Genomic DNA, 26,556 nt, shown 5'->3' on the forward strand with positions numbered 1-26,556 from the left:
CAGAGCTCCTCCTTTATTTTGGAATCTGTTCCATCCTATCTTTCCCTGCTGCCCTTGCTCATGCTTGCAAGCCCCGTTTCCCCTGGATCTTATCTCTAGTAACCCAGTGATTATCAGCCTGTCGTAACTTCTGATCAAACACGATCAAACACGTACCAACTCTTCCCTCTTGCAAAAGGTTACACTGATCACTTGAATATTACACGCGAGGCTGCATAGTTGTTGTTGCTAAACGTGCAGGTTTGTGAGCAAAGTACTTTTTTTAAGGTAACTTGAAATAGTGTTTCTGGATGCTGAATTCTGATACCTGACAGCACTTGGGAGCTATTATTGGTTAATTATAAAGGGTTAAACTGGCGTGAAAGTTGCTCGGTGATGGTGTGTCCTCTGCTGGTTTCTCCCCTCCCCCAAATGAAATAATTGTTTTCCCTTTCACAGCGAACAACTCTGCGCCTTTTGTTACTGTGGAGAACGGAGCTCATTAGGACAAGGAGACTTAAAACAATTCAGTCCAACTCCTGGGTATGTTATCCCATGGAAGAACCAGCCTTTAAACAAGAGCGAAGCCAGCGACAGCACCGATGGAGCTTGTGAGCGAACTCCACGGCAAAACTCAGTGCTGCGCAAGCAGAGAGGACAGAAGAAGTAAGGCAGTTCTACCATGAGTGCTTTTTGTTTGTGTCTGGTTTGTGTGCAGTTAAGGAACCGTCTTTACACACACTGCAATAGTGATTTGTATTTGGGAAAGTGCAGCTCATTTTGGGGGGAAACCTGACCCAAGGTGTCGCAATGGTGTCTCCTGCTTTTTCAAAGTGTTTGGCTTCTCCCCTCCAGTGAGAATGGATCCTAGAACACGGAACAGACACAGCTGCTGCAAAGCAAAGAGCTGCTTGTGTACAAATATGCACAAGAGCAGATGCTAATGGACTGCAGACACTTCATGTATTTTGTAGATGAGCAAAACTGGAAGCCTCTGCCCATCTTGTTGAAGCTTTTTTCCCCCTTTGCCCTCTCCAGAGAAAGCTCTTGTAGTGGCAACAGTATTGCTTCAGGCAGATAGCATGTGTGTCCTACCCTTCAGCAGGGGGTTTAATGGGCAGGTTCCCCCAAGGGCAGGTTTTGCCATCAAAGGACACGTCCCGATTTTTTTTAGGTTAGGTCCACCTTTCAGTGTGCCCGAAAAATGGCAGGGGTGTACAGAGCTGTGCAGTGAAGGTTTGCCTGGCGATGGAACTCCTGATGTGACTGATAGGCGGGCAGATTGCTAGCACACCATGAGCTATGCTGTAGGTGCAGGGGTTCTGTCACACAGTCACAGACTGGTAGGGGTTGGAAGTGATCTCTGAAAATCGTCTAGTCAGACTTCCCCGACCAAGCAGGATCAGCTAGACTAAATCACACAGGAACATGTCCAGGCAGGTTTTGAATGCCTCCAATGCAGGAGACTTCACAACCTCTCTGGGCAGCCTGTGCCAGTCCTCTAATTCACAGGAGGGTGGCATTTTATTCCTTATGTTTGCGTGGAGCCAGCAGTGTTCCAGTTTGTGTATATTACCCCTTGCCCTGTCACTGGACACCACTGAGAAGAGTCTGGCTCCATCCTCCCGACACTTGCCCTTTAGCTATTGACTAGCATCGATCTAGTCCCTGCCCAGGCTGCTCTTCTCCAGGCTAACCAGCCCCAGGTCCCTCAGCATTTCCCCCTGCGGCAGATGCTCCAGTCACCGCGGGTTCGCGCTGTCCCCGGGGCTAGGCGCGGTGTGAACCTGAGTGGCTCCGGTGGGCAGCCGTGGGGGAAGCGGCTCGGTGGCGGCTGCGGCAGGCGGTGGCCGTGCGGGGCTGCGGGAGGCCGCCGGGGCGGGCCCCGCCGCGGAGCGCCGCGCTGGAGGCTGGGGATTGGCTGCGGGCCGCGGGGCCCGGCCGGGAAGGGAACAATGCCGCAGGCGGTGGCAGTGCCCGCCCTGAGGCGGGGCCCCCCGCGGGGCCGCTGCTGCTCCGCGTCTGACCGGCAGGCCGCCGGGGCGGGTTTAGCTGCTGAGCGTTGGCTTGGCGCTGCTGAACTGCACGTCTCGAACGCCTGCGGAGCCCTTGAGTGTGCTCTGTGCTTGCCGGTGTTGCACAGGGGCACGCTGTGCCTCTGTGTAGTAGTGTCCGCGGTGTAGAAATGCACCTCGTGTAATGCCAAAGGGGAAAACTGCTTTTCTAAAGCTTGTGGAGCTAACCCCATCCTCTTGGACGGCTACTTTATTTTGTGCATATGTGCATGTAAGTGACATGAAAATAAAAGGTCAGGATGGAAAGGGGTGAGAAATGTTTCTGTTCAGGATGAAATTCTACCGTATCATAGAATCAAGTAGGTTGGAAGAGAGCTCCAAGCTCATCCAGCCCAACCTAGCACCCAGCCCTATCCAATCAACCAGACCATGGCACTAAGTGCCCCAGCCAGGCTTGGCTTCAACACCTCCAGGCACAGCGACTGCACCACCTCCCTGGACAGCCCATTCCAATGCCAATCACTCTCTCTGCCAACAACTTCCTCCTAACATCCAGCCTAGACCTCCCCTGGCACAACTTGAGGCTGTGTCCCCTTGTTGAACAGAATGGGTTAGTGTAATGCTTTATGAAGGGGAGTCTTAATGCTGATGCTCAGAGTTAACAGATTTGGTGGGGTTTTTATGTTCAGCTTCTGTCATGACGTGAGTCAGTAGTGGAGGGATTGTGAGCTCTAAGCAAGTAGTTGGAGTTGATGTTCTCAAAGGTTTCTTCCAACCTCAATAGTTCTATGATTCTATGTTATTATGTAATAACTGAAATCTTCTGAGATTTCTTTTGTGGTGCAAGAGTGAGGTTGCTTCTTTCCCATAAGCTAAGCTTTTTTTATGTGTTTCTCAATGTATTTGCTGAAGTGAAGCGTGCAGGATTTCCAGGAAGGCAAAGTTATCAAAATTCCAGGGCTTGCTATATCTCTTAGCTTATTTGTGGTAGGTAATTTTTCAGCGTCTTTCTTAAGAGGTTTTAAGTGAGAGACCAGTCATAAAAGAGAGGAGGTTTTGTTTTCTCTCAGATCTGGAAACTCAGAAATAACAGCAAATGCATACATTTGAGGGAGAGAATAATGCAAGTTCAAAGAACCTTAATAGTAAATACAACACTGCCTTTCCAAACAGCTGATGTGGAAGCAACAGAGATCAGTAAGCCTAATGCGCATCTTTAGATGTCCAAGATGCATGCATTAAAAGAAAGAAACATGTGTGTCCTGAAGAATTGAGAGAGAGCAAACTGGGGAAAGGGGCATTTTACTCAGCATGTTTAAAAAGAGATCTGTTGGAGAGCAGCTTAAACTGAAAACTTTGTTTTTGAGAAGACTCTTGTGCTAAAGTATGCAGAAGAAAGGATTTTACTCAGTTTATATTTTATCATCTTTGGAAAAATGGTATTGACTTTTCCCAAGTGCTGGTTCATGTGCAAGTATTTAGCTAACTGAACAGTGAATGTGGTCATTTCTGAGTTTCTTTTTCTGCTTCCCAATGCAGATCTCGATCGAGTATAGCATCATGTACAAGTGTGAGCACCCAAACTGCTTCTGACGATCAGGTTGTCAAATTCTGGGATGAACTCAGTTTAGTTGGCTTACCAGATGACATTGATGTTCAAGCCTTATTTGAGCCAACAGGTAAGATGCATAACTGTTCTCCTTTGTGGTTATTGTGGGTTTATTTTTTATCCAGTATTAGTACAGTAGCTACAATGGCAGCAAGTGAAGTTTGCCACCTGTTGATTTTTGGTGCTCTGCTGTTTATCAAGTGTTTGATGATGCTTTCCTGTCTTTTGCCAACAATACATAGTGGTTTTGTATTGTCTCTTCTGCAAGTACTGGACAGCAGTGGTCAGCTTTGTATGGGGAAGTATTTGTGCTGTACTGCTGAGCTGATGTTCAGGTGGTGATATCTTCAATGCCACCAACCTGATCAAGTGGAAGGTGTCCCTGCCCATGGCAGAGGGGTTGGAACTAGATGTTCTTTAAGATCCCTTCCAACCCAAACCCTTCTATGGTGATGATGATTCTATTCTGGGGAGAGTAGGAAAAGGAAACACAGTTTGATAAAATTGTTGAAGTCCTAATCCTGTAGCTTTACCTAATCTCCTGCTGTTAATGGAAGATTTAAAAGAGCAGTATTGCTAGAACAAGAGAGGCATAATAAACTTACATGTTTCCAGTATCTGCAGGAAGTGGCACTTCCATTCTTCAGTGCTAAACAACCAACATCTTTGTTTACTCTTGTGTCCAGTTGCTGCAGTGGATGTGTTGCAGCCTGTAGCCACTTGCTTCTCAGAAAGTTTTGCCTCTCTGTCTAGTTTCACATCTGCTCTTTGGTTTTCAAGAAACCTTTTTTTTTTTAAGTCAGTTATTAATATTTTTGTTCAGAAAGCTTCTATGTCCAAATGCTTTGATGCCAGTAATCTGCTCATATGTTGCTTCAAAACTGGAGATGTGTTTATGCAATACTAGAGATGTCCTTTCTTCAGGAGTGTGGAAATTCATTTCAAAGTCTAATTAAAACAAAAAAGAAATGTAGTGTTTGTTTTGAATAGTTGTATCATAGTTTGTGTATGGTTAGGCTGAGAAATTTATCAACCAAACTTTAAGACGTTGTTACTATTCATAGATGACTCTTCCCAAGTCTGTCTTTGGAACCATTCACGTTGTTTTTTCCAGAGCTGAATGAGAAACTTGTTTTCACAGAATCACAGAGTGGTGGGGACTAGAAGGGGCTTCTGGAGATCGTCACCCCATTTGCTAAAGCAAGGTCACTTAGATCAGGTTGCACAGGGTGGCGTCTAGATGGGTTTTGAATCTCCAGAGAAGGCAACTCCACAGCTTCTCTGGGCAGCCTGTTCCAGTGCTTTGTCACCCTCTGAAGTTTTTCCTTACATTTGGATAGAACTTCTTGTGTTCCAGACTGTGCCCATTGCCCCCTGTCCTGTCACCGAGCACCACTGAAAAGAGTCTGGCTCCATTCTCTTGCTCCTTGTCCTTTGATAAGGATTGGTAAGATAGCCTCTCAGTCTTCTCCAGACTAAACATCTCCAGGCCTCTCAGCCTTTCTCCTTAAGAGATGCTCCAGAGGTACCTGTTGAATTCTGCAGATTCTGCACTTATTAGCAAGATAAAAGTTTCTAATTATATCTCACCATTTCCTCAGTCATTTCTCTGGTGTTTCTGTTCATACTCTGAACATACTTTGAAAAGTTTTGTGTGTAATTCTAAAGCATTGCCTGAGCATGTTCTACATGAACGTATAGATCTGGATCCAGCCCTTGGGAATCTGAAGCTAAGAGTGTGTGCAGAGATCAATGTTATTTACAGTGCAATATAAGAACAAGTGTAACTGTGTCTGTCTCACACAAACATGGCCTATATGACTGTGATTATCTATACATCTCATTATGATGGCTACAGGATCATGCATCTCAGAATTAAATAATCAGAATGTGCTGATACCAAGAGGCAGATGTGTTCCCTAAAAAGGGAACTTGCAGTGTATTCAGTGTCTGGTAGTAACTGCAGTACATTCAGTGTAGGATAAGAAGGGCATTAAATGTTGGAGCAAGAGAAAAAGCAGGAAGAGAGACTATTCATTTAATCTGGCAAGTATTTACTACTAGAGCTCAGTTCAGTATTTACAGGAAGTGCTTGACAGAGTTGTAGAACCAAAGCTCCTTTTTCTTTCATTATGCATTAGGTCATTGCTGGGCTCATCACCGCTGTGCGGAGTGGTCAATGGGAGTCTGCCAGACTGAAGAGCAGCTATCGGTGAACGTGGACAAAGCTGTTGTCTCAGGGAGCACAGAAGTGAGTAAAATGCTTGAATGCTTAAGCAAGTAAGAAAATAAGAGGTGAGGTCGAAAAGAAAGATAGCAGGCTAATGCAATACAGAGAATGGCCAAAGATAACCACGTCTGTGAGCTCACATCTGTGTGTCTTTGGACAGGTTTTCCTATCATCTGCTGTTGCAGTTTGTTTAAAAATGCTTGTGGTGTTGCATGAAATGTATCATTGATTAGCTGTGAAGTCACTAGAATGTAGGAAGGACCAGACTGACTGAAATACAGAGCAAAGAAAAGCTGAGATTAGCAAATGCTCTACTTGGTAGAGGAGATAGTTGTTACCAGTTGATATTCTGAAGTTACGTGCCCCAAATATAGTTAAAAAAAGGTTGATTATTTGCATACTGGCTTCCAAAAGCAGGTTGGTGTAGAAAAAACACAGAGCCTGTGTTGTAACTTTTAGCTATTGGTAGATACACATGGATAAATACTTAGCCTTCAACATAGGTACCTTTGAAAAGGACAGTGTCATATTCTGACAGCATTTTGAAGTGGGCAGGTTGGTTTTACACATGTAACTGTTTTTTTCTTTATCTCTGATCTTGTCTCACAGGTTGTTCTAATAATTTCACATTTATTTTTCTCTTAATCAGACATGCTACCACCCAATCTGTGCAGTTTCTGATATTTCCCCCGTGGTTGTACTTAGGCTTATTTTTATTTGATTCCTTATGTTTTTCATGCATTCTATTGAACCAAAAAGAAACAAGTTGCAGATACCATTCTTCATTGTATGGACTCAAAAGCTGCTTTTCACTGTAGGCCTATAATGCAGCTTTTCATGCACCTTGTGCTCATATTGATAAATGCTTTGCTTTGAATAATTGAATGTCTGTATACCTGCTTTCAGAATGAAAGACTATTAAGAATGAATGCAACAGACAGTATTAGGTTCTAGGGAAACTTGCAGATATTAAAACATTCCTATGTGCTTGTCTGCGTATAGAAAACACTAATCAAAATAGCATCAGAATTGATTACCTTGTTTTTAAAACTCTTTGTGAAAAGTTGTTGTCCTTTTTGGCTGATGGTGGTAGTTTGTTGTCATTTTGTGATCAGCTCAGTCCCATCTGTAGTCATTTGCATTACAACGTTCTGGTCTCTGACAGAAATTCTTTCTGCAGTGCTCAAGCTTGTGTTTTCTCTGTTGAATTTCATCCTGTTTCCTTTATTGCAGTCTGTTTCTTTCTGCATGGCACCTTCCAGCTCCCCTGTGCCTCAGGGTGCCGATGCCTCCTCTTGGTGCCATCACTGCATTTGAATTTTTGTAGAGATGTTTATAAGACAAATATTTAACTAAGAATTCTTGAAGAATGCCATGTCACTGGTGTGACAGTTTCCATTCCTGCCACATCTTTTCATGTGCTGCTCTGTAGCTTCTCTGCCAACCTTTTCAAATATTGCAGACCATTTTTAGGTACCCCTGTTGCACATTTCAGTGCAATAAAGAGAGATGAGAGAAATTTGAGTTGGATGTCATTCTACATATTTTCTAGTCAAGCTTTTCTGAAACTGCTTCTTTGCTGTACTACAGCAGGCAGCCAACAATGAATGGCATTGGTTTGGCTATTCTCTTTTATCCTTCTTGTGACACCCCAGGGTGTAAAACCACAACCACCAAGACTGATTTTAAAGGAATAGCTGGATGAAATGGGACATCTTTATCCCACAGAAACACCAGGGATTTTTTTGCTTTTAGTTGTTTTTTTTTTCCAAGAAGTAAGGAGCAAACTCTTCTGTAGTTCTGTGTTCCTGACCATGGAGCAGCACGGTGGGGGAAGCTCAAAGAGTTTGTCTGTAGCTGGTTTGCAGCCCAGGCCATTCTGAGTTTGACTGTGGCCAGGCTGTAGTGCCTGGTAATCACTTTTGTTCACTGCTTTAAAAATTACCACTAAGCTAAAGAACGCACAAAAAAGTGTAAGGTGCTGCTTGTCATAAAAGCTTCAAGTAAGAAACTTTCTTTGCATGAGAACTTTGAGAAAGTTTTGAACCAAAGGTAGGGCAATGAATCTCATGTCTGGCTTTACACTGGCAGCTGCTTATGTTTTGCTTTTGGTAAAACGTTGGGCTTGCTGATGTCCCTGCATTTTGGAAGTACCATTTCTGTTTACGTGTACTGAGTACTGTTGGCAGTGCAGATGCAAATATGTGCTTGGGGCATACAGAAAAGTCACTTAAACAATAACAATCTGTATGCTGTTTCCTCTACTCGCCACCAAGTTTGCTTTGGGTTTTGTTGTTGTTTGCTTGGTTGGGGATGTCTGTCTTTTTGGATGTCCCTCTGGCATGACATGGGCTTATGATGTGGTCTGCAGCACTGCCATCTCTCCTTAGCTGGGAAAGTATGCTTTTTGGTTTATGGTTTTACCTATGTTCATGTACAGAATAATTTTTGACTTGTAACAAACTTTTACTTGATAATATAATCCCTTGGTGTAGGTCTTTTAACTTGTGGAGAGCATTTTGAGGTTGTTCTTACCTCAAGTCTCTCTTTAATTCGTAAGCTACATTCATGTTTCTCATTAGTTTAGACTGTCTATTGTTTGCAAATCTGTTTTAACTGGATGTGACAGTGTTTCTTATTACTCTGTTTACCACTCAAGATGTCCTTTGGCTTCACTGAACTTGTGATTGCATTAAGAAAGCTTGTGTGGACATATTTCATTGACCTATTCCAGAGTACATATGTTAATTCATTTTGGTTTTCTTCTGGGCCTGTGTTTGCTGGAGGTTTAGAATGCAGTACTGTAGACATCTTAGTATCTGCACATGTTTCACAAAGTGCCCTGCTTTGCATTTCTTTCTTCTTCGTTTCTTTCTTTTGATTCCCTCGTTTTGAAGGCCTGGCAGAGACATCTGACCGGTTTGTTACACGTATTTGTGTCTAGATAGATGAGTTCTTGTGACTGTTTTTCAAGAGAGAGATTTGCCTCTCTTCAATATTAATGCATGCACACACATTCATCTGTATATGTGAGCTGCTTGAAATCTTATGCATCCTGTTACTTTATACCAACTGACAAAGGAAAGCTGGACTATGCAGTTAGTTGGGTGTATGGTGGTGGATATGTCCTAGCCTATATGGGGTACTACCCATTGCTTGCCCAGCTTACCTTGCTCATCTCTGCAAGTGGATTTTCTCCAAACCACTTCCTAAGTTCCAAAATGTATAAGAAAGAGCAGGTTATCCAGGCAACAAGCAGAGTGACAGAGCTTTTCTCAAGATGCTTCTTTCACTTACTTCTCTCTGGAGTTTGCATAGCCTCTAAGTTAAAGATTCTGACCAACCAGATACGGCAGGTCTTTCCTTCACTATTTTAATAGATCTTCTTGGGATTTTGGAGTCGTTTTGTTTCAATTTCTGAAATAAAAGAACTCTTCAGAATATAGACAGGGAGAGAGAAATCATCCAGTGGTTTGCTTGATCAAAAGCTTAACTAATTTTTCTTATAATGTATAAGTGCTCTTTATTTCTAAGTACATGAAAATGATCATATTAAAGAAGCTGTCATATTGTCAGCTTTGTGAAAATAGACCTGTATCTGTAAGGTGTTCCCACAGATGGTTCTGGCAGTGCAGAGATGCTGTGAAACACAGACTAAGAGAAGCTGAGTAGTGGAAACTTGCTGAACAGAAATCAGAGCTATTACTGGAAAAAATAGATATGGACAAGCAGAGTTTTCTGCTTTGTCTTGTATTTCTGGCTTCTGTCTTAGGCTTTCTTAACTATGCTGCTTTTTGATATTTGGAAGTGTGAATTTGCTGGGATTACTGTTTAAAATGGAGGCCTTTGGGGCTTGCATCTGCTCAGCTTTTAACAAGAGTGGTTTCTGAAATATTTTCAGGTGCTTTAAATACTGCTTTATGATTTCCTTGTTTATTTTATGTATGCTGTTACTTTACAGTCAGCTGAGGAAATAATGGAGTTCACTGCTTGTCTGCCTTGCATTGTCTAGCCATAGCTCTTCTGGGTGCTACAGAGTTCCAAATAAGGTGGACTTCTTTTTCCCTCCAATATTTAAGTAACTCAATTCAAAAAGTGAATGCAAGGAAGAAACAGTAAATAATGTGTCTGAACTACTTCTGAGCAAACTGCATGCAAGAAAGGAATTCAGGGGTAACTTTCTCAGCCAGCTTTCTCTTCTGATAAGATGTAGCAAGCAGTTTACAAGTCTGGGAGAGTTTGTCAAGGGCAGTAAAGTCAGAGAAAACAGTAAACCAAGAAGGAGGTTCCTATCTACTTGAAGACTGACTAGGGAAAACATGATAGTATCAGTGTCTAAAGCAGTCATTCCAAAATATTCACTTCTCCATTTCATAGAATGTGGATTTCTGTTTGCCTTGAAATTCTGTTAGCTCTTTGCAATATTTATCTATTCCACAGCTTTCATTTTTCCCAGGAATGGCCAGCTGTTTCTTCAGGAGTGAGATGCTTAGAGTCAGAGAATGGTAGGGCTTGGAAGGACTCTTTCAGCCGAACCGCTGAAATGTTGTTGTCTTCTCCCACCCAATGTTGTTTTCTTTTGTAGTTACTCAGGGCAGTTCCTTCTCTCTGTCCAAGATAGCTGTTGTCTGCTCCTGCTGAGTTTCTGCAGACAGTGTTTGGCATCTTATCATTGCTGAGAACTGTAGGAGTTGTTGCTTCACATCGAGGCAAGTCGATCAATAGTATCTCGCCTTGCTCCAAACAATCTGCTGTTTTGACACTTCTCTTTCCTTTAAGCCCTTTTCACATCATATGCAATCTTGAAAACCCTTTTCAAAGGCATCTTCCCTTGAATTCTGCCAGCAGAGAGAGGAAATTGCCCTTTTGTAGGTGCTTCAAAGTTGGGGCAACATCAGAAAGTTTGCATATTAAATACCTGACTTAAACTGGTTTGTAAAGCCCTTTCCAACTCCTGTTCTTAATTCTTTGCTTAAGACTTGTTTCTAGCATGGCTGTAGCTAGGCCATAAGGAAATAACTTGAGAGGAAAGCCAGGAAATATTTTAAAGGTTTACACCTTTTTGGAAGTCTTTCTCTACATTTTGAGTGTATCTTCACTCCTCAGCCTCATAGAATCAACCAGGTTGGATGAGACCTTCAAGATCATCCAGCCCAACCTAGCACCCAGCCCTGGCCAATCAACCAGACCATGGCACTAAGTGCCCCGGCCAGGCTTGGCTTCAACACCTCCAGGCACAGCAACTCCACCACCTCCCTGGGCAGCCCATTCCAACGCCAATCACTCTCTCTGCCAACAACTTCCTCCTAAAATCCAGCCTCGACTTTCCCTGGCACAACTTGAGACTGTGTCCCCTTGTTCTGTTGCTGCTTGCCTGGCAGAAGAGCCCAACCCCACCTGGCTACAACCTCCCTTCAGGTAGTTGCAGACAGCAATGAGGTCTGCCCTGAGCGTCCTCTTCTGCAGGCTGCACACCCCCAGCTCCCTCAGCCTCTCCTCATAGGGTTTGTGTTCCAGGCCTCTCACCCCCTTCATTGCCCTCGGTACCCCTCTCATCTCGTTGAGACTCGCTGATGTTTTTAGTGTATGTCTGTATGTTCCTTTGTGCTGCTGCTTGAAGCTCAAGACTGATTTGGCTAAATTGATACTTCCTTGTGTTGTTCCTTGTATATAAAGATAAGCATCAACACCTTAATGCACTATTACCTTCATACACTGTGGGTGATTGTGTCCATGTAGCTATAGCAGTTCTCCAACTAGATTTACTTTTTGTCATCATGAAAACCATGTGTGAAAAATTATTTAGATGGCAGAATCCTGAAGGTAGGGGATGCTCTTGGCCTCATATATTTTGGCTTAGCTGAACAGAACATGTAGTGGTGTGGGGTGTTTTGGTTCTGTTTTGCTTTGTTTGAGAGTACAGGATTTGCAAATCCTGAATGCTCTGCAAGCTCCCTTCTTCATTGGTGCAAGTGCTGGTAATTCCTGAAGACAGAGAAAAATGCATAAAGAACATAATACATCATAATCTATACTGTTTCTGGGCAGAGTCCTCTGAATTTGCCCATTTTTCAAGGAGAGACTTTGTAATGTGATACTAAAGAGCAGCTTTGGTATTCAAAAGTTCCTCTCCCAGCTCTTGAGGGTTTTTTAATGGTACTTTCGCACGCACAAGGCTCTTGGGTTCTCTTTGCCTCCCTTGGCTGTAATTTCAGAGTGACTACCTGCTGCTGTATGGGAGTGGTTTCTGATTTTATCTTACTGAGGGTTTTTTTTTACCCCAGTAGCTGCTTTTGTCCTGCAAGTTAAGGAGGAAGTACTGCAGGAAGTATTCTTCCAAAATAACTTCTCATCTTTTTTTATGGGTTGCCATCACTTGAAGAAAGTACTGGAGAAAGACTAGGGAACAGTGACAGTTCTGTATGGCTTTGGTCACTTCAATTCTCTTCCTGGCATGATTTACAAGTCCTGCAAAAGTTTGGCAGTGGAGAGTGTGGGGTGTTTCAGCTTTCCATTAATCTACTTCTTGTTAATGTGGAATTTCTCTGGAGGTTTGTAGCCATTTCCCTGCCAATGACGATGAGCTTTGTACTTCAAAGAAAGATGTAGTGACTAAGGTACAGCTTTGGTAGCATTTTTAACACAAAATTCTCTTCCATGAATTGCTCTGTTCCAGAATGCTTTGGATTTTGGACGCCTAAATCCAGGTCAGTTGTGTCTTGGAGAATATGAATTAGGCAATCCCTACAGGGTGCTAATGACATCAGAAACACTACATCCATTATTTTATGGTTGTATTTACCAAGCTCTGCTGGGAATAGTTATCATAGTTGGTTTTAGTTTACTGTGTGTAATTCTTCTGGAACACTGTTGTACACCATAAATGATGTCAGTATGACTTGGGTAAATGTATTCATCCTCAAGAGCTGCCTGTTTTTTGCAGGTCCTGAGAGCAGATATTTGCTTGCTTTTAAGTAAGATGTACAACTTTGCTCGTGTGACAGTATCAGTGAGAATAATGATTAGCTAATTTGAACCAAAAAAAGCTCTACCATGACATACTGTTCATTCAGAGTCGTTGTCCTGCAGCAGCTGCTTTGAAAAGCACTCATCAAAACAGAGGGCCCAAGCATAGGGAAGAAGTGACAACAGGCACACAAGAAGGAGGAAGGATGACATTTGAAAATACTAGGAGTGCTGGAAAAAATGACCCTTTCCTGTTTTCTTGTCACCTATCATGAGTCTAGGAACTAAAGCAAATAGCACATAATTTAAGAGACTTCACTCTCTAAAACCTAACCACCTAGCTTTTTGCCTCCCAGTTATTTTTAACTGCAGAAGCACTTCTGCCAGATTTTAATGATGTTTTTGTGTGCATTGAAATGTCTGATAGGGTTTTGTCTATTCTATTTTTTCTTCTGCAGTGAAACGGAGAACAGAAAAAAACTAAATTGGAGTTGTTGCAGATAAAGGTTTTTGTTTGTTCGCTAGGAAGCACAGCACCTTTAAAACTATGAAGGCTAGGGCTCAGCTTTCAAAAAACCCATTTTCAGGTTCCCCAGTTGTCTCACAGACCATATTTGCTAGAATGAAATACAATAAGTTTTTCCTTATCCCTGCTGGTGTTTAAGAAAATGAAGTAATAGTTAACACTGAGTAAATGTGAACCAAGACCTTTACATATCTCTGCTTCTAATAGGGTTTTGTAATTATTTGGCATTTAAAATATGGATACCTTGGGACCTAATTAGACTCCACTCTTGGATGTGGATCTTCAGTGGCATGTTTGAAAGTTTGAAAGGCTTGCTGTGAAGCAGTGATCTGTCTGAATAGTATGGTCGTAAAGTGAACTTTGAGACCAAAACTTTTGGTCTGAAATAGATTTTTATTTTGAATTTTCCATTTATTGAGATGGGAAATTGCATTTATTTTCCCAGTCTAGCTGATTGAATTGTTGCTTGCTCATGAAACCTTTGATAGTGAAGTAAGTCTTTGTGTGCAGCTGAAGGAGAGATTATTTGTAAATGTTGATTTTGATAGTCTACTCAAGGTTTGTTGAGTGAATAGCTGATTTGTTTCTTTCCTTCCCTACCAGGAGTTAGATGGGTTAATATTTCAGAGTTGTACTATCTGATGTGAGATATGCTGTTACTATTGAGTAAATTTGCAAGTCAACCAGACACTGACAAAGATGTTTGAGTAGAAAACTGAATTGTAACTGTGAAGACATACTTATTTCAAGGCTACCTGATACATCCCAAAGTTAGCACTTTTAAATCCGAACCCCACCTGGCTACAACCTCCCTTCAGGTTGTTGTAGACAGCAATGAGGTCACCCCTGAGCCTCCTCCTCTCCAGGCTAAACACCCGCAGCTCCCTCAGCCTCTCCTCATGGGGTTTGTGTTCCAAGCCCTTCACCAGCCTTGTTGCCCTTCTCTGGACACCTTCCAGCACCTCAACATCTCTCTTGAATTGAGGAGCCCAGAACTGGACACAGCACTCAAGGTGTGGCCGGACTAGTATTGAGTACAGGGGAAGAGTAACCTCCCTCATCCTACTGGCCACACTATTCCTGATCCAGGCCAGGATGCCATTGGCTCTCTTGGCCACCTGAGCACACTGCTGGCTCATCTTCAGCCTACTACCCACCAGTACCCCCAGGTCCCTTTCTTCCTGTCTGCTCTCCAGCCGCATTTGGCGAAGTCTTGGATTTAGAACCTTTTCTGGCGACGTGGTTTGGGAGTCTTAGCAAGTGCAAATGTTTTAATGTGACTTTTCAGTCTTTATAGTAATTCTTTTCTTCATCAACTGATGTAATCATGTTTCTGACCTGTTAATTAGGAAAAGGAGCATGTGGTAATGTGAGACCACTTTAGCTATAGGTAATTTTCATATTGTCTTCAAAGTGTTGATTCCGTGTACAAGAGGAAGGCAGACGTGCATTTATGAGCCACAATTTGGAGGAACATTCACCCCCTCATATGAAGCAGAAGTAAGGATGCACATTTAAAATTAGTTATTTTTACTTTTGAGATTTTTCTTTTCATTTGCTTTGTCCAGAGCCTCCTGTGAAATAACAGCTGGGGTTTTATCCCAGTTTTTTTGTTTCCAAGTATATGAAGAAATTGTGAATTTGTCTGTATAGCAAATAGCATTGCCAGTACTCATTAATGCACTGATGAGAGTGCTGAAACTGCATCTTGCTCTTTCATCTGTGAGGAATAAGTCTTAGAGCTTAACCCTTGCCAGCTGTTGCAAAGGAAAAATGATCAGTACCTGTACTCTAGTGCATGCATACATAGACAGTAATAAACTTTGTTCAGACTGAGGGCTTTTAATAAGCAGTGCACAAATACAATTTCTCTGACTTTGTCACCCAGTTTCCCCTGCCATTCTGCAGTCCTGAACAGAAGCATCATGTCATTTCTGGCAGGTGAATCTACATAAATGAGCTGCCCATAATAACTGCGTTTGTGGAACATAGCAGGAAATGAGGAGGGAAAAGACTTGGGCTACTTAGCATGAGGTATCTTTCCTTGAGATGACTCATACGGCTTCACCTCGAGGGAAGCAGTTGATGTTTCAGCCTCACCTGTCCTTTTCTCTCTCCCATTGCAGTGGTGCTGCTGGCTTCCTGCTGTGGTGCCAGGCGGCTGTTACGTGGGAGTTTGCCCTGTGCGCGCTCCCCCGGCACAGGAGTTGGGAAGCAGAGTCAGCTTAGAGTTTTCAGTCTGGGATTTTTCAAGATGAATGCTTTGAGAAATGCACTTTTCTTGAACTCTGGGTGTCGAATAGGTGGGTACTGGAATTGAGGGAGAGAGGTTGTTGCTACAAAGATGCTTCTGAGAGGGTTTTGATGCTGAATAAACGATTGGCGTTGCAGATGGTAAGGGCAGTCTGTAAGGTGTAGGAAGCAGACAAAATGGAGCAGGGGCACAGAGAGGGACTGAGTGAGAAGCAGCAACAGCCCAGAAATGAAAGCTGAAAAGCCTGGCTGACAAACATGAAAGGGCCTATGTTCCTGAAGGAATTTCCATTGCAGGTTTCCTTTATTCAGTAACATTCACTGAAATAATTTACTGAAAGCTCTGAAGTGAAATTGTTTAGTGTGTGTTCCAGACTGGTGAAGTGTCTTTCACAAAGACCTTCTCTTCCTTTTTGCATGACTTGAGTAGAAAACACTTTTCTCATAATACACACAAAGAAATTCTCTACATTCTTTTTTCTCTTCCTCCACCCCGGGTGTCTTTCTTAAATGCTCCTCTGAGCACTAAGGCAGTGACATGCTAGTTCATGTTGAGGTTGGCCTTCTGTTGCTGGGCATTTCATTTCAAGATTTTATAATCTGATAGCATATTATCTGGGGAGGCTCAAAGAAAGGGAAAACCAGATTTCTGAAGAGCAAAGAAAAGCCCATTAAAGGAAGTCTGCTCTATCTCTTGAATCAGGATTGTTCCTTCTTTTTCAGCTACTGCTTCAGTTTGCTTGTGGGACTGACCCATTTTGGTGCTTTGTTGTTGGGCCCTCCCTTTCCCCTGTGTTTCTTTGTGCAGCAGCAGTAGCATAGTCCTTCAAGGTCTGGGGAAAAGAAGAAAGTGACAATGCAATGTCTCCAAATTTTAAATGTGGGCCAAGAAATAAGAAAATGTTCTTTTTAAAATTTATGAAAATATTTACAAATCAATGTTGACTTAGTATCCCATTCACATTTTCAGCTGGAACTCTACATAGACTTGTAAAAAGTCATAGATGCAGATCCCTGCCTTAACAAGATGCTAACAGTAAGCACATAGAAATTTACACAAGAAAATAGATGTCAGTGTTCCTTAGGAGGGGCTTGCAACTGGATGATCCTTAAGGTCACTTCCAACCCAAAGCATTCTGTGACTCTATGATCTTAGAATCATAGAATCAACCAGGTTGGAAGAGACCTTCAAGATCATCCAGGCCAACCTAGCACCCAGCCCTAGCCAGTCATCTAGACCATGGCACCAAGTGCCTCATCCAGTCTTTTCTTGAACACCTCCAGGGATGGTGACTCCACCACCTCCCTGGGCAGCCCATTCCAATGCCAATCACTCTCTCTGTGAAGAACTTCCCCCTAGCATCCAGCCTGTACTTCCCCTGGCACAACTTGAGACTGTGTCCCCTTGTTCTATTGGTGGTTGTCTGAGAGAAGAGACCAACCCCCACCTGGCTACAACCTCCCTTCAGGTGGAGAGCAATGAGGTCTGCCCTGAGCCTCCTCACTTTTGTAAGTATTGAAATGCAGCCCTCATTTTCTACCTTACTACCACCTCACTTGTGGCTACTTCTAATTTAACTTTTTTTATGTTCAATCTTTTCCCCAGCTAATGTGGTTCGATCTGTTGGGTTTCTTAGTGTTAGTGCTTAGGGCTCTAATTTTGCCTCTGTGTGCTGGTTACATTTATGAAGTAAGACTGATCAATTTTTTGTAGTTAATATTGGTTAGTTTTAGTCAAGGACAGGTCCTCGTTATGCTTTTGAGCATCATGGAAATAAAAAGCCACTTTCCTTGTTTTCAGAAGCTTGTTCTTTAATACATAGCACATGAGAAGAAGGAAAAAAATCCCCCTGTGGGACAAGCTGTAGGTATATTTGCTGAGCTGCAGCATTGTTTCTTTAGTGCCAGAGCCTTGACTCTAATCCTGGTTTCACAGCAGTTTCTTTGTGAAATAGTCTTTTATCTAAGCATGTCTTTTGGTTTTTCTCATGGATGTGGCTCATGTGCTTTCTTTTTTGAGCAAGAACTTTAAAGTTCAGACTCTTTAATGAAATCAGAGTTATAAAGTGGTTTTGATTATTCCAATCAGAAGTCTGAGTAATGTTTTGTCTGTTAATATAAACAATAGAGATTCTCATTTGGGGGTATCAGCCATCCTTAAAAGCAGTCATACAAGCATATTTGAGTTTAAAACTCAGAAGGACTTGTACAGGGCTGTTGACATCAGTTTGTTTTTAAGCAGTAGCCTAAAAACTACTTCTGAGATTGGTGTACTCAGCAGCTTGCAAAATCAAACCATTAGCAAAAAATAGTTCTGAACTCCCTAAAGATTTTATTACTGACTTCCATTAGTGTAAGTTCTGTCCCAGAGTTGCAGATTGAGCATAAATATTGCAGACATCAGTATGAAGGAGTGCCATTAATGCAGGTGTCCTTCAGAGGCTTTTTTAATATCATGGAACAAATCACGCATGAGAGACAGCTGAGGGATCTTCACAAATGTGGACCAACTGCCTTTCACTACGTGCTAAATACAGATCTTACCTGCAGTGAAGCTATTCTTGTCATGGTGTGGGCTACATTGATAGTCATCTCTTTATATGAGAGAATGAATATTCCTCCTTTCCATTCCTCTCCGTTCTGCAGATCTGATCTGGGAATAAAAAGTAGACAGACAGTGGTAGGCCTGCTGCCAATAACTTACAGCTGTTCCATGAGACATAGCCATGGTTAATATTCATAATAAGACATTATTTAATAATATTAATTGAAGAGCTGATGAAGTAGCATATTCTCAAGTCAGCACTTCCTAGAAGCTTTTATACCATCGTTTTTTCTTCAGTGATCCTGCAAAGACATGATGCTCCTCTTCAGCACATCAAGAGGGAAAGTAGCTGTTGTTAAGTAGTTTTAACAAAGAAAGAATCTCTTCTTGGAGCATCTGGCATTTCCAGAACAACCACATACACTGCCCACTTCTATTGCTGTGGCATGGTCTGCAGCTACAGTAAGAAAACATGCATTCACTCTGCAGTCTAGACAGGTTTCTTTCTAAGACTGCAGGTGTTTCCACATCTGGCCTTCTCACAGTTTTTAATTCATAAAATAAGTAATGCTTCCTTCTGCTTAAAGAAAAAACATTCCTCCACTTGGCTTCTCCATGAAATTGCCTCCTAAAGAACTGGGAGGAGTGGTGGATTCTGCAGAGTAAATAATGGATCTGGATCTAAAGGAACTGATTTCAAATATCCAAGCAAATACCACTGGAGTTCCTTTCTTTTCAATTACTGCAGGTTGTTATGGCATTTTAGGTGTTATTTGTATGGCATTTCCTGGGAGATGTTAGGGCAAATCATGTACATTTGAAATAGGACAGAAACTTTTAGAGAGTTTGGACAGTTCAGTTGCTATCATAATTCTTCAAGCCTTGTGAGGCAAAACTCTCATCTCCCAAAACATAAATGGCTTTGGTATGTTGAATAGGTAAGAGTTTCAGGTTTTCCAAATGTCATACCAGGTGAGGTTTTCCTAATGAAAGTAATTTGAAATAGATGGTGAATTGTTGGGAAGATTGTTGCTATTACTCATCCATCACGTCAGAATGCGCCTTGGGCACCTCCAGAATCTTTGCTCTCTGTCAGACATAAAATATTGTGATGGATAAATCCCCGAGTAAAGGTCGAACCTGGCAGCAATGCTCACTCATCTGAGAAAAGAAAAGGTCAGAATACTCAAGATTCTGGTAAGACTAGAAGCCAAGCATCTTAGTAACATATGGTTGTACTTCCACTCTTAATTTTACTTGAGCATGTTGTCTTTGGTACTTCTAGAGGGTCATTTTGTTAGGTGGGCGCACTGTTATGGCCCTATGGACCAGTTTGGTGCTTTTCAGCCTTCACTGAACTCCTTCAGTTGAATTGAGTCCGTTCTGTGGTAAACCATCTTTGCCTTACGGGTGTGTTTATAGAAGCATTCATCTTAGTACTGTGACAGCATTGTTATCTTAACACAACCACAAAATTAGGATGATCAGCTGATGCTCAGATCTTTGTGCCACCAGATGAAACTAGATTTAGAAAATAGTGATTGAATCTTGATTGGATTAACCATCTGAAGAATCTCTTTTAATAGTACTGGGTCACTCACACGAATTACAGAGCAGGCTGTGTCTCTTGAAGAGTTTCTTTGTAGATGATTATGATTATTAAGCCTAGGAACCGCAGTGTAGTAGACTTGCCACCGTGTTGTTAGCACGTGGACAGCCTGTGTTTGGGGCTCGTAACCTCACTGTGAACTTACAGCCTGGTCTGTGTGGAGCAGCAGGAAAATGTGCTGCCTAGAGTCTTAATGCAGAAGCTAAACTGTGGCTCTCAGAATCTCAGGCCGGCTCCTTTCTCCAGACCCATATCTTTTGTTGACCCAAATCATTTCCCCTTCACTAGTCCCAATGTATTATTCATGTTACTTCAGTGCAGTTTTCTTTTTCATAAAGGGATGGGATTTCCCCATTTTACTGTAAACACTGTGAGAAAAAGCTTTTAGGACATTATTCTGGTCCTAGTTTAGTTGTAACTGAAGAGGAATAAAAATACCAAAACCTCCTTGACCTGTCATCAGAGATTAAGGAAAAGCATTATGAAGACGTAGGACTGTGCTCTTTTTGACCATGTGTTATGTATGAAGCAGAATCTCTTCTAATTGTTTGTGTCTTGCTTTGTGTCTTTGAGAGTGTAAGAAGCCTGTTATGGATAGCAGCATTAAAAACTACACAGAATCTTGTAGGGGAGAAAAGGAATTCTAATGTAAAAGAGCCCAGGTGGGAATTGGTGCTGGAGCAGGAGTAAATATGTACATTTAGTTAGGAAGCCTGTGACATATAAAGCACAACATTATTTCCTGACAGTTTTTTCCATTCAGTGGCACTAATATCTCTATAATTAAGAGCAATGGAGGTATTTAGAGGCAAACTGTATACTATTATAAACCATTCTTTTTTTAATTGAACAGCTGTAATTTCTACCAATGGAACAAACTATATTATAAGAAAATGATTATTAGTTTAAAATGCAAAGTTAAATGAATGCAAAATTAACAAACAGATGGTGAAGAATTATTGTATTTTATTTCACTCCTGGGTAAAAGGGCTCGTGCATGATTGTAAAAATGTCATCACACTTCGTAAACCTGAAAGCAAACAGAATTTGCAGTTGTGCACATCTGTTTTGGGACACTGCTAAAGGGTTAGAAGAATCAACGTTGTTTTCAAATAAGGGTATTCATCAAAAGGATATAATTTACTTAACAGTTATGGCTTCTGCTAAGCATCAGGCTTAATGTTCTGTGGAATTCATTACAAAATTTGGCAGCTTTTTTCTTCACCAGCTTCTGAGGCAGCATGCTGCAAAATGAAATGAGCAGCCCTTTCTCATCCTCGCCTCCCAGAACAACAGCTGAATTACCTGCTCAATACTGGGCCGCTCATTTCAGGAGTTTAAATTCTAGCTCGGGATGTCTCGCTCCACAAGGCCTGCCCAAGGAGTGGCAGTGATGCAATAGGGTGGAAAGACAAGGCTCTTATTTTGCTTGTTTCACTAGCTAGTGAACTGAAAAAAACAACCAACCACAAACCAGGATTACTTGGTAGTTGGAGAGGCTATGGTTTGGGAGGAGGAATGGGAGAAATATGTTCAAGTGACTAATTCAGTCAAATTGAAAAAAAATCTGAAAGCCTAAACCAGATAAAACATGTAAAGCTTTTATTAGAAAAAAAGAAATTATATTAATGTTCCAAGCTGGTAGTTTCAAAGTATGCCATCTAATTGCTTTATTTGAGCTCAATTTACAAAAATTAGTGAACTGAAGATGTAGGATTTTGTTTACGATGACTCTCTGCCATTTGGAGAGCACAATTTGGGAGCAGCCAAAGAAGTAGGAATTATGAACAATAAGGTACTGATTGCAGTCGGTGGGGAAGGAATACTAAGGAGGTGCTCTCTAATGAGGAAGGTATTAAAGGCAGGAAATTCTTGCCTTTTTTTGTGTCTGTTCCTTGTCACCCCATCGCTACTATTACCTTGTAAATTAGGCAGGCCATTGAGTAGATAGAGTGACTTCTGCTGACATCGACTTTCTGGTGAGCTCAGTTAATAGATCTACAAAATCTTTGCTTAAAAACATGCATTATTAAGAACATAAACTCAAACACACAAAGCTAGGGCATGACAGAAGACAGACTGTCTGCACCCAATTAATATCCTTGGCCTGTGTGTCTTTAATTGTATGACAGCGAGCAGGGCAGCCAGGGGAGTTCAGTCCATGGGATGGACATTGCTGTCTTAGGAAAAACCTCTTCCCTGTTACACTTTGCTTTGTTTTTCAATGTGTAGCTATGTAAACTGTTCAAATACTACTGAAAGGGAAGAATTGCCTGTGTCCTCCTGAGTTTTTCTATGATGTTTCTACTATGACAGACATGTGAATGACTTGTCTGTGTTTCTTTTTCCCAAACAGCAGATTTTTGTGGGCTTTTTGATGCATCTTAGGCTCAGTCTACCCAGAGAGAAGTTGAATTGTTAATTTGAAATTGTCTGCTACTGTGGATGGCAGATTCAAAGAATTTCAGAAGTGCTCAGACTTCATGAAAAAGTTGTGCTGGTACTGCACTCTGTTGGAGCTGTGAGTGCACAGTCTCTGTAGAAATCAAGACTGTGCTTTTAGGGGAGAAACCCCCCAAGCTTTTAACAGTAAGGTTAAGGATTAAGAAAGTCTAACAAATGCTGTAGTACACTATGCAGTGTCATAAAGGAGCTCAATGAAAGAATCATAGAATCAGTCAGGGTTGGAAGGGACCACAAGGGTCAGCCAGTTCCAATCACCCTGCCATGGGCAGGGACACCCTACCCTAGATCAGGCTGGCCAGAGCCTCAGCCAGCCTGGCCTTAAACACCTCCAGGTATGGGGCAACCACCAACCACCTCCCTGGGCAACCCATTCCAGGCTCTCACCTTTCTCATGGGGAAGAACTTCCTCCTTACATCCAGTCTGACTCTCCCCACCTCCACCTTTACTCCATTCCCCCCAGTCCTGTCACTCCCTGAGAGCCTGAAGAGTCCCTCCCCAGCTTTTTTGTGAGCCCTCTTCAGATACTGGAAGGCCACAAGAAGATGCAGACTGAACAGCCTCAACTCTTTCTGTTTGTCCTCATAGGAGAGGTGCTTCATCCTCTGATCATCCTCATGGCCCTTTTCTGGATCTGGACATGCTCCAGCATCTCCACATCCCTCTTGTAAAGGGGGCTCCAGAACTGGATGCAGTACTCCAGGTGGGGTCTCACCAGAGCAGAGTAGAGGGGGAAACTAGAAGTGAAACTAGAACTGTTTGGCAGGACATCATCCAGTCGCCATAACTAAGTGGTTTTGCTCCTTCTCACAGGCAATCCACAGCTTTTGTCAGTATGTATTTCCACACACACACCCCCCCCCCCCCCCCAAATGAAGCACAGTCCTAGATACAACAGATTAATGCAGAGACTCCTTCTGGGAGGTCTGTTTTGTGCACTGGGTTGGTGTTTGATCTGCAGTCCTTTCGGTGGTTTAGTGTACATGCATAGCTCTAGTTACATGCACGCCTGTTCCTTCCCTTGTTTGTGTCCCTGTGCATGTTTGTTTTGTAACTGTCTGGCTATTCTATTTCCTTGTGTTGGGGGAAATAGAGGAGGGGAAGGGGGGAAAGAAAGGGAAAACCAGACCTGCCAGCCTGCAGATTTAAATCCATATGGCTGCATACAGACCTCTGCTATTTGAGCTGGCTAAGTGATAGTGACACAGCATGGGGGTGTCAGAGGACAGCATGCTTTTCCTCCTTGTACTCTTCACCCTGTTTCAGTTGCCTCAGACTTCTGGCTTTTGGTTCAAGTTGATTTTGGGCCACTTCCACTCATCCTCATTCTTCATTACATTCCTTCTGAACCTTTCTTTTCTCTTTTCCATAAGTTCTTCTTGAGATCTGTCCCTTCAGCGTTTCCTCTGTCTTAGCACGTTCGTTTCCACAGCTCTTTATGTGATTTTAGTGGCCAGGTTTAGTTAATTTGCCCTTGAAATGTGATCTCTGCCTCTCCTCAACTTCCATCTCCATCCATGGCTTCTCTCAGCCTCCTCAGACTCATCCACACTGCAGTTGTTCCCTTTTGTTTCTTGGACCTGTATTTGTCCATCTGCCTGTGCACTGGATACTGTCATTCCCCAGATGACTGAAGTGACAGCAGTACTGAGAGCCTTAGAGATGTCTGCTTTCCATTCCAGTGGCTTATTGTGCTTAGGCTATTTATTACAGACTTCCTCCCACTAATCCTTCTCAGACTGAAGCAATCTTTGCAGAAGGTACATATAGTGTTAGAAATTGGAGGGGGTCAGTCATGATCAATGAGAGTAGATTTTCCTGTGGTTTTCACTGATGAACATTTGGGAGTGTTTTATGTTTTTAAAAAATGAGTTTTCTCAAGCTTGCTCACATCTGGATAGAGCTGTATGGTGAGGGCAAAAGTTCTATCACTCACACTACAATTCCTGCCAAATTCCAAGTCCTGTGAATTAGGCTGTTTTTAAGATGAGCAAAATGTTTTTCTTACTGACTTGAGTGTTCCAAAAGTATTAAAGAGATTTTAAGTGTGTTGTAAGTGAATCTTTAGCCCAGTGTTTTATCACTTAGTATAGGTGAATAGAATCGATGTGGGAGTCTTTGTAAGCAGTCCCTGTTCACATCCCTTCATCGATAACGCGGCACTGATGATACCTTTGGCATGGACTTAGCTGTCTTGCCATTAGAGAACTTCTGTCAGCGTGATTCAGGCAGACTTCAGCTCAGGACTGTCACCTCAGTTTAGACCAACCTGTGGCTGTCTCTACATGAGAGCTGTGTTTAAATTCCAGTTGTAGACAATGGCCAATATTATCAATGGAGCCCGAAAATGGACAAACTGTTTCAGCAGCTGAAGTCTACGTCTCTGTTAAGTGTAATGGAAGCTTATACACTTGATTCACATGAAGACAAAGTTTAGAGCCTGAAATTTACATTTCCTCATCTCAAACCTTGTGCCACTTTGAGGTACATTGTGACTGTTAGCAGCAGTAAATTCTCCTTTCACTGAGCTTCTATTAAATGGCCTTGCAAGTGTAGCCATGCCAGACTAGTAGCTACTGATTGTCTGTAGCGTGGATGTAAGCCTATAGAATGCTTCACCTCTGTGTGATTTAAGAACCTAGGAGCTGTGCTGGATTAGGCAGGAAGTTGACTTTGTCCCAGTATCCTCTGCAATGACCAGTGACAGATGCCTGGAGAAGATCATTCAACAACAAGCATGTAGCAATGTTTCCCCCCAATTAATTTTTTTTTGCAAGCCTGCACCAGTTTGTGGCTCAGCCTGTGCTCTGCCAACAAAAAGAAATGTCTGCACATACTTCTTAAGACCTTCTGAGAGTGAATCAAATAGAACTGGCACAACAGTCTGTTTTCTGAGCCTGCCAAAATACAGCCTTAAAGCAAAGCTGATGATTTCTGCTCTCGCCTTGTTTGTTCTGAAGTTGCCGATGCTGAAGCCTAATCACAATTTAAATTACATTAAACATGAGTGACCCCCTCATTGTTGACATGCTAACTAAACCACAGCCTTGTGTCTGCTCTTCTGTCATGATGGGTATGAGATGAGAATTCAAGGAATAGTTGGTTGCTAGCTGTGGGAAAACTTAGACTTGCTGAAAGCATTTACATTATCCTAAATCTTGTAGAAAGTGAGGAGATGAATAAAAAATGCTTTTACTCTTGGAAGTGTGAAGAGAGACAGCAAAGGCAGAGTCTGGAGGAAATCATCTGCATGCAGTTATCCACTAGCTTATGTAAGGAGGAGGCGAATATGACTTGAAGGCACACAGACCCTTCTGCAAAGCTGCTGGAAAGGCAGGGCTTGGGAGCATTTTGGATTGTATGAGCCAGGGCTTGTGTGCCATAAGGTTTGCAAACTTACCTATTTCGGGATTCAAAATAAGCAAATAATTATCTAGCTTTGCAAACTTGCTTCTTAGAGGTTATTAACCTGTCAGAACTATAACAAAAAACAGGCCTGCAAAACAAGAATGCTTTGTTGTCCCTATTTTTGTGTGTCTTGATACCAACACCATTCATTTAATGCATAGTTTTTGTGAAGGAGAAAAAGGGATGCAGCTGGTAGAAAGGGGAAAGAAAGTAGTGACTTGTAGAGAGCCTGCAATCTCCATGCTTCCAGGGACTTCTGCTTCCTACCATGATTACATATTTTGAGGCACTGATAATGGTGTTAGTATCCACTTACCTTTGTTCCTTATTCCTGTGGAGATAACTGGAGTACCTAGTCAAGAGTTCTGTGTTAGAAGACAGTCTTTCTCAGTCATATAGTAAGCTTGGCCAAATGACATCTCTTCTGGCTGTCCATGGTTCTTCATACAGTTCTAGAAGGAAAACTTTATTTCTACCATTGTGATTTAGGGGGATTTTAAGCTTATTTCACAGTACTCAGAGCACAAAGTAGGCACTGTAGGAAAGTATTCATGCATGCTTTGTCTGTTAAGAACGTTATGGTTTTAAACTGCAGTTATAAGAGAAGAATCAGAATGTTCATCTCTTCCATTTTGGTATGTGTTAAGGCCTGAGGAAGAAAAGTAACTGATCTCCGATGGACCTGCTTGTTAGAGATTTAAGTGATTTCCAAATTCCCAGCATGATTAAGGCAACATTTTAAAAGTAGAAGGTAATTTGCATACTCCTGCAAAGATATGTTCCTTCCTACCTTTTCTAGTCACTAATGCAGTGGAAAGCCATCAGTTCTTTTCATGCTGCCGTTTTACTGTGTTGTGCTCTTGAATGCCTTTTCTACTTAAACCAGTGTGTTTGACATGAGAGGTACTAATGGCAGGTAGTGTCTGTTAACAATATAAAGCTTTTGCTGGGT

General features: G+C 42.1%; 1 protein-coding gene across 13 annotated transcripts in view; it reads left to right on the plus strand.

Annotated features, from left to right (window-relative positions):
• Positions 1–26,556, plus strand: part of KMT2C (lysine methyltransferase 2C) — a 193,635-nt gene that overhangs the window by 71,412 nt on the left and 95,667 nt on the right. For all 13 annotated transcript variants that reach the window (XM_064162834.1, XM_064162840.1, XM_064162835.1 and 10 more), the window contains 3 exons: positions 439–645; positions 3,534–3,673; positions 5,745–5,854. In XM_064162834.1, the coding sequence (XP_064018904.1) occupies positions 439–645; positions 3,534–3,673; positions 5,745–5,854 (457 nt within the window). The remainder of the gene's footprint in view (positions 1–438; positions 646–3,533; positions 3,674–5,744; positions 5,855–26,556) is intronic.

The sequence above is a fragment of the Pogoniulus pusillus genome, chromosome 23 (assembly GCF_015220805.1).
Source record: "Pogoniulus pusillus isolate bPogPus1 chromosome 23, bPogPus1.pri, whole genome shotgun sequence".
Lineage (NCBI taxonomy): Eukaryota > Metazoa > Chordata > Aves > Piciformes > Lybiidae > Pogoniulus > Pogoniulus pusillus.